This window comes from Carassius gibelio, chromosome A24, assembly GCF_023724105.1.
Source record: "Carassius gibelio isolate Cgi1373 ecotype wild population from Czech Republic chromosome A24, carGib1.2-hapl.c, whole genome shotgun sequence".
In the NCBI taxonomy this organism is placed as follows: domain Eukaryota; kingdom Metazoa; phylum Chordata; class Actinopteri; order Cypriniformes; family Cyprinidae; genus Carassius; species Carassius gibelio.
In genome coordinates this window covers 19,846,734-19,859,461 of record NC_068394.1, presented here as the reverse complement: position 1 = coordinate 19,859,461, position 12,728 = coordinate 19,846,734, and the positions used below count along the sequence as shown (strand labels likewise).

Below are 12,728 nucleotides of genomic sequence, written 5' to 3'. Positions count from 1 at the left end.
TGGCCTCTGAAGCAACAGAGAGATGTTTTCTAATAGTCAGTGTTTCCAATGTTCTGAATGTAATTGACAGTATTGTGTTTTACTTAAAAAACTCTTTACAGAAGGTTCCAGCACCTATAAGCTTCCTGAATTTCTGAAATGTACTATTTCTAAATTGTTTCTAAATATGCTATTGCTACACTTCATGGCAAAAATTGCACTGGTCTGCTAGACTTGGTTGAACAAAAATAAACACTATTTTGTTGCTTAAGCTTATGTATTCAGTCATTATTCAATGGTATACTATAAATCCATGTGAAAAAAAAATTACTTCTCACTGTTCTCAGGTCAAATATTTATATGCGATTAAAATGCGATTAATTTCGATTAATTAATTACAAAGCCTCTAATTAATTAGATTAGTTTTTTTAATCGAGTCCCGGCCCTAGTATTTATATTATATTATTATTCATTATCTGTTAATATCAGCTAGATTAAAAAAAATTAAAATAATTATAATTATATGTATATATATATATATGTATACATACAGTACAGACCAAATGTTTGGACACACCTTCTCATTCAAAGAGTTTTCTTTATTTTCATAACTATGTCACACTGAAGGCATCAAGGGCTATTTGACCAAGAAGGAGAGTGATGGGGTGCTGCGCCAGATGACCTGGCCTCCACAGTCACCGGACCTGAACCCAATCGAGATGGTTTAGGGGTGAGCTGGACCGCAGACTGAAGGCAAAAGGGCCAACAAGTGCTAAGCATCTCTCGGGGAACTCCTTCAAGACTGTTGCCAAGAGTGTGCAAAGCAGTAATCAAAGCAAAAGGTGGCTACTTTGAAGAACCTAGAATATGACATATTTTCAGTTGTTTCACACTTTTTTGTTTTGTATACAATTCCATATATAATTCCACATGTGTTAATTCATAGTTTTGATGCCTTCAGTGTGAATCTACAATTTTCATAGTCATGAAAATAAAGAAAACTCTTTGAATGAGAAGGTGTGTCCAAACTTTTGGTCTGTACTGTATATATATATATATATATATATATATATATATATATATATATATATATATATATATATATATATATATGCAAAATGTATTCAACTTCTAGATGAGAAAAAAATAATGCAGCTTTGTTTAGCTGGTGTAATGGGCTTCATAGGAATGGACAGTTTAAATGAAGAGGCTTGTCATGGTGAAAATTCACACTCAGTGTGAATAGGCCTACACGTCACAATTTAGTGTGCCACTGGTTTGTAATGAGACTGGCTGACAGAGTTAAGATGTTCATTGTGTGTAAACCACAGCATGGCTGCGGAGTACACAATTGCCTGTTTTATCATATTGGCAGCCAAGTACATACAACCTCAATCTTCTTCATCACAAGTCGCTTGTGTTGGGGAAAATGTCAGCATTTGCTATTTTGAAAAGGCCATTTGGGCCGGGAACTGCTGCTGAAGCTCTGCTGAGCGTGAGTGCATTTCCCAGACTTTAATGTGAGCATTAGGCACATCTGAGTGCTGTTTTATTTATGCTTGTAGAGGTGGGGGCTTCATACCCCGGGGGTCACCACGGGGCTGCTCTCCATCTTTAGCCTGGAGCGTCCCCTGCCACCTCGCCCCGAGAGGTTAGCTCCCCTGGGTCGCCGCCTTCCAGGAAAGCCAGATCCACGACCCTAGCAGACAGAGACCGGGAGAAAGGATATTATTGCATTTCTATGAAGGCACACTTTGGGAAAATTGAGTTTGATATATAGCATTAAAGGGTGAGTACTACATGCACTCCACAAACCAACATGGGGATATCATGATGACTTTAATGTGCTTTATATCTGGCCATTAAGATTTTACAGACTCATTGTATTATAATGGCATCACTGATTTAAAACTCACTTAAAATGGTAAAAGAGCTGCTAAGTTTGATCTATATGGACAAATTATTATTTATTTTTTTATGTTTCAAACACTGATTTACGTTTTATATTATCACTCAGAAATGTTCTCTGGAGATAAAAAACAAAGTTGTTAAAGTATTTAATTTTAATGTTCAATTACTAGAGTCATCAGTGGATTATTTTCAGATAGATTTTTTTATTTTCTAAATTATAATAAAATTATTAACAACACACCAGCATTTAAATAAAAAATAACAGTTAACCTTGAACATATATATATTTTTTTGACTATTACATTCTGCAAAGGAAAAAAAAAGAAAATAAAAAAAAATAGTTTTCATTCATTGCACTGAAATTCGCTATATCGCCTAGCTCAAATCCACACATATTATTCTCTAATAGCACATGGTACTATTGCTTGAATGATTTCACTGAAAATGCTTTTGCTGTTTAGGAGAAATAATTTCCTGAACCCAACTATACCCTAGCTTGACATGGTGGAAAACTTTCTGGAAGGCACCAAACCCGTTGCATCTGTGTTTGTGATAAAAACTCATCCGTCCATCCCAAGATCTGACCCTCTGAGGTTCAGCCAAATTCCCTGAACACTACACTGACTTACAGATCACATTTCAGGCCAGGCTTCTGCCAACTCGCCCTTCTTCTGAAGGTGTCACATTGCGTTTGCATCGAGGCTGAAGCTCTGGCCCAATTCCCACTTCCTCCCAGGTAATTACCTCACTGTAGCCAAGCAGCACTACTCAGACAGGAGATGTCAACTTCATTTAGAGAGATTGCCTAAGGAAGCTTGGCGTACTCCGTCGCCCTTACAGTCTGAGTCTAATTTGTGCAAAAATGAATTATGGAGAGGGAAAAAATAGACGAGGGTTAAGGCAGGCACTCCTCTAAATCTGCTCAAGTGCGGCCACAGAGAAGAACAGTAATTCTGTTGAGATACTGCTGCAGTGGAAAGGATGCAACTCATGCACATGGTTTTGTAGAGATGTGCAGGGTTTGTTATATGAACATGCTATCATCTCAAACATTTATTATATTAATGCACAATGTGAACATGGAAATATGCAATGGATCTTCATCTTAAAAGCTCAGTCCCCTTCAGGGCTCAAACCCTTCAACACCCTCCCCTCATTTACCAATCTCATGGTCCAGATGGGCAGCCCATGCATCGGCCTGGTCTTAGGGCTGTCCCAGGCATCCGAGCGCTCTGGAGACCAGGAGGGCGAGCTCATTGCGCTACGATTACTCCATGCACCCTGAGGTAAAGCGGCGGAGAAGAGACGGAGGGGGGAGGGTATATTGATGATAAGGGGTGACAAAATGCAGCAAAATAAATGTGAAAGCCAGCAACAAGAACACAGCATGTCAAATGAATGCAAAACGTCTACACAAATGCATCATATCAAGCCAATACAATGAAATATGAAGTTTGGGACAAAACCCTGAAACATGACAGTGACATTGCATAATTATTTTGCGTGTCTTAAGAAAACCAATAGTTAGTATTTGCTTTGAGTGAGTTTCAATTTGATGGGAAGTCTGCTAAATTAGCTTACAAAGAAAACACACGAGGATCCTCATTTTAAAGCGTCATTACGCCTCCATGAAAACATCCATGCTTATTTGTTTGTACAAAACAAGTGTGATCGTGACAGCATGATAACAAGCAGTTCTTTGAGATAAACAGAGAATTTGATCAAACATAGAGCGTCATGGGGAGCATTTAGCCTGTTTGACGAGCTAATGAGTGTTAGTCAGTATAATTACAATGCATAACAATCACCGCAAGGCCTTTATTTTAGTTTTACAAAATAAAAAAATTATTTCTAAATTATAAATAACAGCCACGGGCCGGTTGTTTTTTTGCTTGTGTTGTTTTCCCTGTCATGTATCATTTTGTCCCAAACTACTACTTTACATGAATGTCTGAGCTCCAATACAACGTAATGTCAGCGGACAGCAGTGTGATACACTGATGATTACCAGGCACAATAATACTGACCCACAATATTGCTAAATTTAAAATATGAACTTTTTTAGCTGGGCAACGCAGACATTGTATACCATTTCCATCATCATTTTTATCTAACATTATTTTCTGTGGTAATCAACAAATTCTTGATGTGAATTGGGCACAACTTGTATTGAGCTCAGAACATTGCTTCCTAATAAAACAAAACAAATGACCATTCCTTAGACACAAGACCCATGAACTGTTCTCAAGGATTAAAAAGAAAGAAAGGAAAAGAAAAGAAAAGCTCTCCTGAAACATGAGTTAAAGAGTGAGTCGAGGGAGGCAACTTAGAAAGAAACAAATATCATCATGCCAACATGACAGTAAATAAAGACATCAAATAAAAACAAATAAAATGATAAAATCTGACAAAACAAATCAATGTGTTTATATTGGTGATTGCTTATTGACAGCCATGCAATGTTAGTTCAGTAAGAGCATTTTGAGGAAGAAGCATGTCTTTGTATTGAATTTCCAGCCCCTGAGGCTTTTCAAAATGTACAAATATGGTACAAATATAAAATACATGGAGAGGCAAGCCCTTTTAGCTTATTAGGTAGGCATCCAAGAGATACTTTAACAAGAGATACATATCTTCAAATAAAAACTCAAGCAAATCCCTGTAATATCTACTAAATTTAGAGCCTAAAGCAAGCCTGATCATCTCTGAAGAGAGTTAGCAGGAGTTACTTCATTTGCACAACAAAACCAAATAAAACTAAATCTCTCTAATATACACACACACACAATAACACTGGGGGTGTGTACCTACTCATGAACGCACTTATACACATCAAACCAGAAATGTCAGTTGGAGCCAAATCAAATTACACTGAGGTATCCAGATGGTTCACACTCCAGAGAGAAAAACAACCAGAGCCATAGAAACTAAAAACATATGATATTTTTAATATCCATATGAATCAAGTGGTTTAATCCACTTTTTTTTTTTTTTTTGGAAGACACACAATCTATTTATATGTTTGTTTGTTTATTAAGTTTTTTTTATGTTAGCATCATGGCTATTTACATGGCAAAAATGTTCAGTATCATCCATAAGATTTACATTATATAAAACATTTCAACTTAACATAAGATAGAAAATCTAAAATACATTTAGGTGGTACATTTTCAAATATTCCATGCAAGCATGTTTCTGAATAAAAGCGTTTTCTAGCAGCATCATAAAAATTACAATTCAGCAAAATATGCTTGATAGTCAAAAGAACTTTACATGAAAGACATAAAAGAGGAACTTCGCCTGTTAATAAAAACCCTTGGGTAAGTCTTGAATGCCCCAGTCTATACCTAGTAAAGACCAATCTATTTATATGAAAAACAGATTTAATTTAGGTTTTCATTAACACTATACACACAGAACAACAAATACATAGAGCTCAAAAATGGTAAACATGAAAACTCAAACTTGCAAGAACGAATGATATTCCGTTTACCATATTTGTCATGGTCTATGTATTTGCGTCAAAATGCCTAAACTGAATCTGCTCCTCACAAGAGACAGAGGAAACTGCTTAAATTCTATGTCTTTAAGAACACTTTCAGACATCAAAGTTGTGGTTGCATGGAATAGAAGAAGAGAAATCTTTCTTCATTCAAAAAATAAATCTATAATTAAAAGTACCTTTATTTGTGTTTAGAAGATGAATTAAAGTTTTAAGGGTTTGGAACGATATGAGGTTAAGCAACCGATGACAGAATTCTCATTTCTGGGTGGACTAACTCTTATGTACAGTAACTTGGCTCTTATGTACACACCAGCATTAGCATATTCACATAAACTTTATAATCGTGCATAAGCCCTGCTGGGAGCTGCGGTATGATCTGCCAATCAGATCAATGATGATGAAAGTATTCCCAAAGTGAGATGCCAAGGTGACCACCAGAAGAGCACACTAATCTTTGTCTAGAAGAATGCTTAGATTAATTGTACTTTGAAGTTTACTCTACTGGGCACAAAGACAACGCAATGCCAGTATCAATTTAAACTTATGACAAGTTAGAAGGCACTAGAAAGGAGTTTTCAGTATCCCCCCTGCTCCAGAGCTCAAAGAGGAAATGGGTTTGTGCTGTGCTTTCCAGCTCAGTGAGCTGTTATCCGAATTACACACCTCCAAAAAGACTCCTTTATGTTCCACTAGCATAAACCCCTGGCTCTGGAGCCAACTCCCAGCCCCCTCTCTCCTGGGATACTGTGAGTGATGTATTTGAGAAAGGCAGGGGTGGGGTGGGGGGGAGGCAGGAGAGAGAGTAGGAAAAAGAATGAGTGAGCGAAGCAGAGACGGAGCCAGAGACAGCACAGTAAGAGCCTTTCCATGTTAATTAATACACGCTACGCTCTGGCACTAATCAATGTGATGAAGGAACATGGAGAGCAAAGGAGTAATTACTGTGTGGCTAAAAACTGTGGATCATAGACAGAATCAGTGTCCAAAAGAGATCGAGGGGAAACCAGGAGCCAAGCAGCGAGAAAGGAAGCCCAAAAACCAAGAGTTTTACCTGCTTTACCCTTGGCCTTCCTGGAGAGAACTTCCTCTTTGAGATGGCTGGCTTTCCCATACCTATCTTGGGTGTAAGGGGGAAGAAGGTGGTGTTGGAAAAACTGGGGCTGTATCCAGACGGATTCAGGCCATGGGTAGGTGTCTGGCTTTGGGATGTCTCCCTCGGTGAGGCTCCAGTGGAAAATGGGGACTGGGTCAACTTGGTTGAGCCCTCTGAGGACAGTCCCGGGGAATGCTTCAAGATGAGGCCCTTATCCTCAATGGGAGAGCTGAAACTGGAGAAACTGTGGTCGCTGGCTGGTGTAGTGTCCATCTCCACGGTAGGACTGCACTCAGCAACCAGTGGGACACTATCCGGCTCAGGTAAAATACAGGTGACCTCAGGATCTGCCACCTTCTCCTCTTCGTTCTGTTGGTTGTCTTGCTGCTGTTCCTGCCCAACTTCTTCAACAACACTCTGGGCTTCAGGGACATTCGTCATTCTTTTATCCTTCATACTGGAGGGGTCTGAGGGACAGACATCCATGGGTTCTTCCTCTTGTGCTCGAGAGTGTTTGGGGGAAGTTTCTTTGGTAGGCAAAGCAGGAAGAGCTTTTGAAACATCTGCTTCAGGTTCATCCTCTGTAGTATCAGGCAGTTTATCCTCCGTTTCCTTCCCCATTTCCAAAGCACCAATGAAACTGTGCTCTTGGTTATGGTCTTCATTTGTGGAAGAGGCCTGAAAGGAGAGGGAGGGTACACCCACTAAAGTGGAGGCGCACGGAGGAGGCTCGGAACCCTCTGTCAGAGTGACAGTCACCTGGATCTCTTGGGCAGGTTCAGCAGCTGCATAAAAAAAAAAAAAAAATAACAACACTTCCGAGGGGTTTGTGACTAAAAAAAAACCCTTACTACAAATCATTACGCACATGTTATGTACAAGATTATCTGAGTAAAGAAAAACTTACATGACAGGAACTCTTCTGGCACTGAAGGAAGTGGACTAGTACTGGCCTCTGGCTCCAACGGCACTTCCTCCTCAGCCTCATTTACTTCCTCAACCGCCATGAAGATATCTGGATAGGAAAGAGAAATGTTGAGTTGCACAAGGAAACAACTGTCTAACTATTTACTATTCTGAACATCCACAAGGACCAATGAAATGACATTATTTATTTTTTTTTCTATTTATTCAAAAATACTTCAATTCATACTTAAAGTGACATGATATATATATATATATATATATGATATTTTCTTTGAAAAAATGAAAAATGTGTACATTCACATGTATTCAAGACGTCACACCAATTACATTTTTTGTTGAAAATTGTATTTATCTTGGACACTATTGTCATTGACTCTGTTTTCCTGAATTAAAATAAATTGCTTGTGTCTGGTTGTCAGAACTCCAATTATCTTTGCTCAAACTGCATCACAACATGCACCAGAGAATCTGACAGAACACTTGACCACCACTTATATTCGGAGAGTCCTTCAACAACTTCATCCCAACCAAAATCAGACATCTGGACAGATGTTCAAACAGAAGATGAAAATTACAGTTATAGTATATTCAAAGTGACCACTCGCTCCATTAGTCAGATTATTTGAACCAACCATTTTTCAATCCTAAATCGCATAAATAGCATGATTCCTCAGAGAATTAAAAGAGCAATTATAAAATTGACATCTTATGTTCTACTATTAATAATCTGGATTTTCTATATCTATCTTACATATCGAATTCAACAGTGCTGTGTTTGCCCCCTCCTCCACCATACATTTACGCTTCCCTCACTCTGAACAGGGAACAGGAATACTTCAGTCCATTGTGCCAGTCATCCCCATGACAACATATTTACAAGCCCTGCTCTTGTAAGACACTGCTGAGATTGTCTCTTACAGGGCACACAGAAATGAATAAACAAACACGAGCCATGCTCTGCACTCTTCATTAATCACCCCAGAATAACTGTTAGAGCAAAAACAAACAGTGTTCTGACGCCTACATAATGCAGGAATTCAAACGTCAAAATATACATTTCCAAAACAATGAACAAAATGGATAAGCTCTAGATTGACTGAATGAGAACCAGCTAAAACAAAACCATAATTATGTTTTTTTTAATTAGTTGTTTTACGTATTTATTTACTGGATTCCAACAACAGAAAAAAGAAAAAAAACGGACCATGGCACACTATTGCTTAGCCGATTTGAAGAAATATGAATAAATGTTGAAATGTGCTCATGGCTGTGATGTCACAGACATGACAATTTCTGAATATTAATTGCCTGGGGAGGAGCTTAAAATGAATGATATAGTATTTTATTACATAGCATATCAAACTACTTTATTTTAAAACAGCAAGAAAATCCTGTTTTATATGACCACCTTGCGTTGACAATGCAAACCCTTCATCTGAATCTAACCTGAGGTGTAAGAAACCGTGTAGAGCCGTCAAAGACTCAGGACATCATTCAGAGTGCTAAAGAGTAGTGAGGTTGGTTGCGGTGTCCTGATAACGTCTCTACACTTACAATCCACCAGCAGCGCAGGGAAGATGAAAACCTCATTGGTTTAGAGCTCCTAGCTATTTTTAACCCAGGCGGACAAGTCACAGTCTAGAGAGTAATCTTCTCCTCCCCCAGACTGCACAACCTAGACCTAACAATCTACATACCTACATAGATGCAGAATGATATCCCCTTGTGTCTCCTGCAGTTAAAATAATTAAAAAATTGAAAGACATCGGATATGTTGAGTGTGAAAATTGATAATTGTGATAAGGTGTTTCTGTGACAAGTCCAATCGCTTATTGCACACCTAAAATGACTTTTCCTCAACAAGCCACATGATTTGACGAGTCATACTATACCTGGACTTATCAACATTCCTGAAGAGTTTAGTTCCAACCCTAGGACAAGCTAAGCATCTCTAGAAAGTTACATGGAAGGTGATTTTGATCAATGTTGGAGCTAACCTCAAGGAAAGGGGCCCTTAAATCAAACAGTTGCACTGTTGAATTATATGCATGCATTAATTGTGATCATTTCATTCCACGATTTTCACTATGATTATTGCAGGTGAGATGATAATATTATTACAATAATCAAAGAATCGCTGGCGCCGATACAGGATGGCTGCCTCCGTGACGAGCTCCGCATATGTTTTTGTGTTTTTGTTAGTTTGTCCTGCCTTTAGTTATATTCCTGCCATCAGTTTCACCAGGGAAGAACTGCTGAACATTCGGCAGAACGCACCACAAGATGTTTTTCCGGATTTCAATTATTCAGATGTTTTACTGAACGTTGTTATCGGAGGAGCGGCAGCGCTGATCAAGCGCTTCAGGACGCGCAGACGGGGGAAGCGAGCGGGAGCGCTCGTCAGACTCAGGAAGCGCGGATTTCGAACGCCGTTGCCTAGCATCCATCTGGCAAATCTCCGCTCTCTACCCAACAAAACGGACGAACTCCTTCTGCTTTCTCGGACAAATAAGGATTTCACACACTCTGCTGCTCTGTGTTTCACGGAAACCTGGCTGAATGACACCATACCGGACAGCGCGCTCCATCTGCCGGACTTTCAGCTGTTTAGAGCGGATCGCGAATCAGAATCGACTGGGAAATCGCGCGGCGGCGGGACATGCTTTTACATCAATGAACGGTGGTGTACAGATGTAACGGTGTTAAAGAAGACGTGCTGCTCAAATCTCGAAACACTCTTCATTAACTGCAAGCCATTCTATTCGCCACGGGAGTTTCACTCGTTCATTCTGGTCAGTGTTTACATCCATCCTCAAGCGCATGTGAGCTCAGCTTTACAGAAACTCGCTGATCAGATCACAGAGACAGAACAACAACACCCGGACTCTGTTTTAATCATTCTCGGGGACTTTAATAAAGCCAATCTGTCCCGTGAACTGCCAAAATACAGACAGCATGTTACATGTCCCACAAGAGACAGTAATATATTGGATCACTGTTACACCACAATAAAGGATGCATTTCACTCTGTTCCACGAGCAGCTTTGGGACATTCTGATCACCTTCTGGTTCATCTTATACTGTCCTACAGGCAGAAACTAAAATCAGCTAAACCTGTATCAAGGACTGTAAAAAGATGGACTAATGAAGCAGAGCAGGATTTACAATCTTGTTTTGACCTCACTGATTGGAGTGTTTTTGAAGCTGCTGCCACCGATCTGGATGAACTCACAGAGACTGTAACCTCATATATCAGTTTCTGTGAGGATATGTGTATTCCTACAAAGACTCAACTAATTTACAATAATGACAAACCGTGGTTCACTGCAAAACTCAGACAGCTCCGTCAGGCCAAAGAAGATGCTTACGTGAAGGGGGACAATGTCTTGTATAAACAGGCTAAATACACATTGGAAAAGGAGATCAAAGTGGCAAAGAGGAATTATTCTGAAAAAATAAGGACTCAGTTCACTTCCAATGACTCCGCATCAGTGTGGAAAAGTCTAAAGAAGATCACCAATTACAAGACACCACCCCCCAGCACTGTAGAGAATCAACGACTGGCAGACGATCTGAACGAGTTTTACTGCAGGTTTGAAAGAACACCCACCACCTGCCCTGAACGCCTCCCCACAAAACCATTCACACCCTTCACAACTCCTGCAACCAGCCCTGAATGCCTCTCCAAACTACCGTTCACACCATTAACAGCTCCTGCAACCCATCCTGAACACCTCTCCAATCAAGCACTCTCACCATTCACACCTCCTGCATCCCCCCTCTCAGGTGGGGCACCTGCAATTCAGATCAGCGAGGATGCGGTGCGCCAGGTCTTCCGGAAGCAGAAAAGGAAAAAAGCACCAGGCCCAGATTGTGTTACACCAGCCTGTCTGAAATCCTGTGCTGACCAGCTGGCCCCCATCTTCACACAGATCTTCAACAGATCGCTGGAGCTGTGCGAAGTCCCTTCATGCCTCAAACGTTCCACCATCATCCCCATCCCTAAGAAACCCAAAATTACAGGACTAAATGACTACAGGCCTGTGGCTCTAACGTCTGTAGTCATGAAGTCATTTGAAAAACTGGTGCTGGCCCACCTGAAGGACATCACTGGGCCCTTGCTGGATCCTCTTCAGTTTGCCTACAGAGCAAACAGGTCTGTGGACGATGCAGTAAACATTGGACTGCATTATGTTCTGCAACACCTAGACAGACCGGGGACTTATGTGAGGATCCTGTTTGTGGACTTCAGCTCGGCCTTCAACACGATCATCCCAAACCTCCTCCTGCCCAAACTAAATCAGCTCTCTGTGCCCACCTCCGTCTGTCAGTGGATCAACAGCTTCCTGACAGACAGGCAGCAGCTAGTGAGGCTGGGAAAATACACATCCAGCACCCGTACAATCAGCACCGGAGCTCCCCAGGGCTGTGTTCTCTCCCCACTGCTCTTCTTCCTGTACACCAACGATTGCACATCTAAGGACCCCTCTGTCAAGCTCCTGAAGTTTGCAGATGACACCACACTCATCGGCCTCATCCAGGACGGTGACGAGTCTGCTTACAGACAGGAGGTAAAAGAGCTGGCTGTCTGGTGCAGTCTCAACAACCTGGAGCTTAACACGCTCAAAACAGTGGAGATGATCGTGGACTTCAGGAGAGACCCCTCTGCACTCACCCCACTCACCATCATGAACAGCCCAGTGACTGCAGTGGAGTCATTCAGGTTCCTGGGAACCACCATCTCTCAGGACCTGAAGTGGGACATTCACATTGACTCCACTGTGAAAAAGGCCCAGCAGAGGTTGTACTTCCTTCGCCAGCTGAGGAAGTTTAACCTGCCACAGGAGCTGCTGAAACAGTTCTACTCCACCATCATTGAATCCATCCTCTGCACTTCAGTAACTGTCTGGTTCAGCTCAGCTTCTAAATCTGACCTCAGAAGACTACAGAGAGTAGTCCGGACTGCAGAGCGAATCATCGGTTCAACTCTCCCATCTATTCAAGAACTGTACTTATCCAGAGTGAGAAAAAGGGCTGTCAAAATCACTTTGGACCCCTCACATCCAGCACACTCCCTCTTTGAACTGTTGCCATCTGGTCGACGCTACAGAGCACTGAGCACTAGAACGACCAGACACAGGACCAGTTTCTTCCCTCAGGCAATCCATCTTATGAACAGCTGATAATAACTGTGGAACACACTACACTTTATATTTATATACACACACACTTTATTTATCTAACACACATACTTAGTATACACTTAAATTTTGCACACAATATATATGTACATGCATAACTTCATTTTGTAAT

General features: G+C 40.7%; 1 protein-coding gene across 8 annotated transcripts in view; it reads right to left on the bottom strand.

Annotated features, from left to right (window-relative positions):
• Nucleotides 1-12,728, bottom strand: part of LOC127946125 (histone-lysine N-methyltransferase 2C) — a 155,560-nt gene that overhangs the window by 48,100 nt on the left and 94,732 nt on the right. For 7 of the 8 annotated variants that reach the window (XM_052542427.1, XM_052542426.1, XM_052542431.1 and 4 more), the window contains exons 13-16: nucleotides 7,396-7,503; nucleotides 6,447-7,273; nucleotides 3,052-3,171; nucleotides 1,562-1,678 (exon numbers count right to left, since the gene is read on the bottom strand). In XM_052542427.1, coding sequence (XP_052398387.1) covers nucleotides 1,562-1,678; nucleotides 3,052-3,171; nucleotides 6,447-7,273; nucleotides 7,396-7,503 — 1,172 coding nt within the window. The remainder of the gene's footprint in view (nucleotides 1-1,561; nucleotides 1,679-3,051; nucleotides 3,172-6,446; nucleotides 7,274-7,395; nucleotides 7,504-12,728) is intronic. The other variant, XM_052542432.1, reaches the window with a different exon arrangement.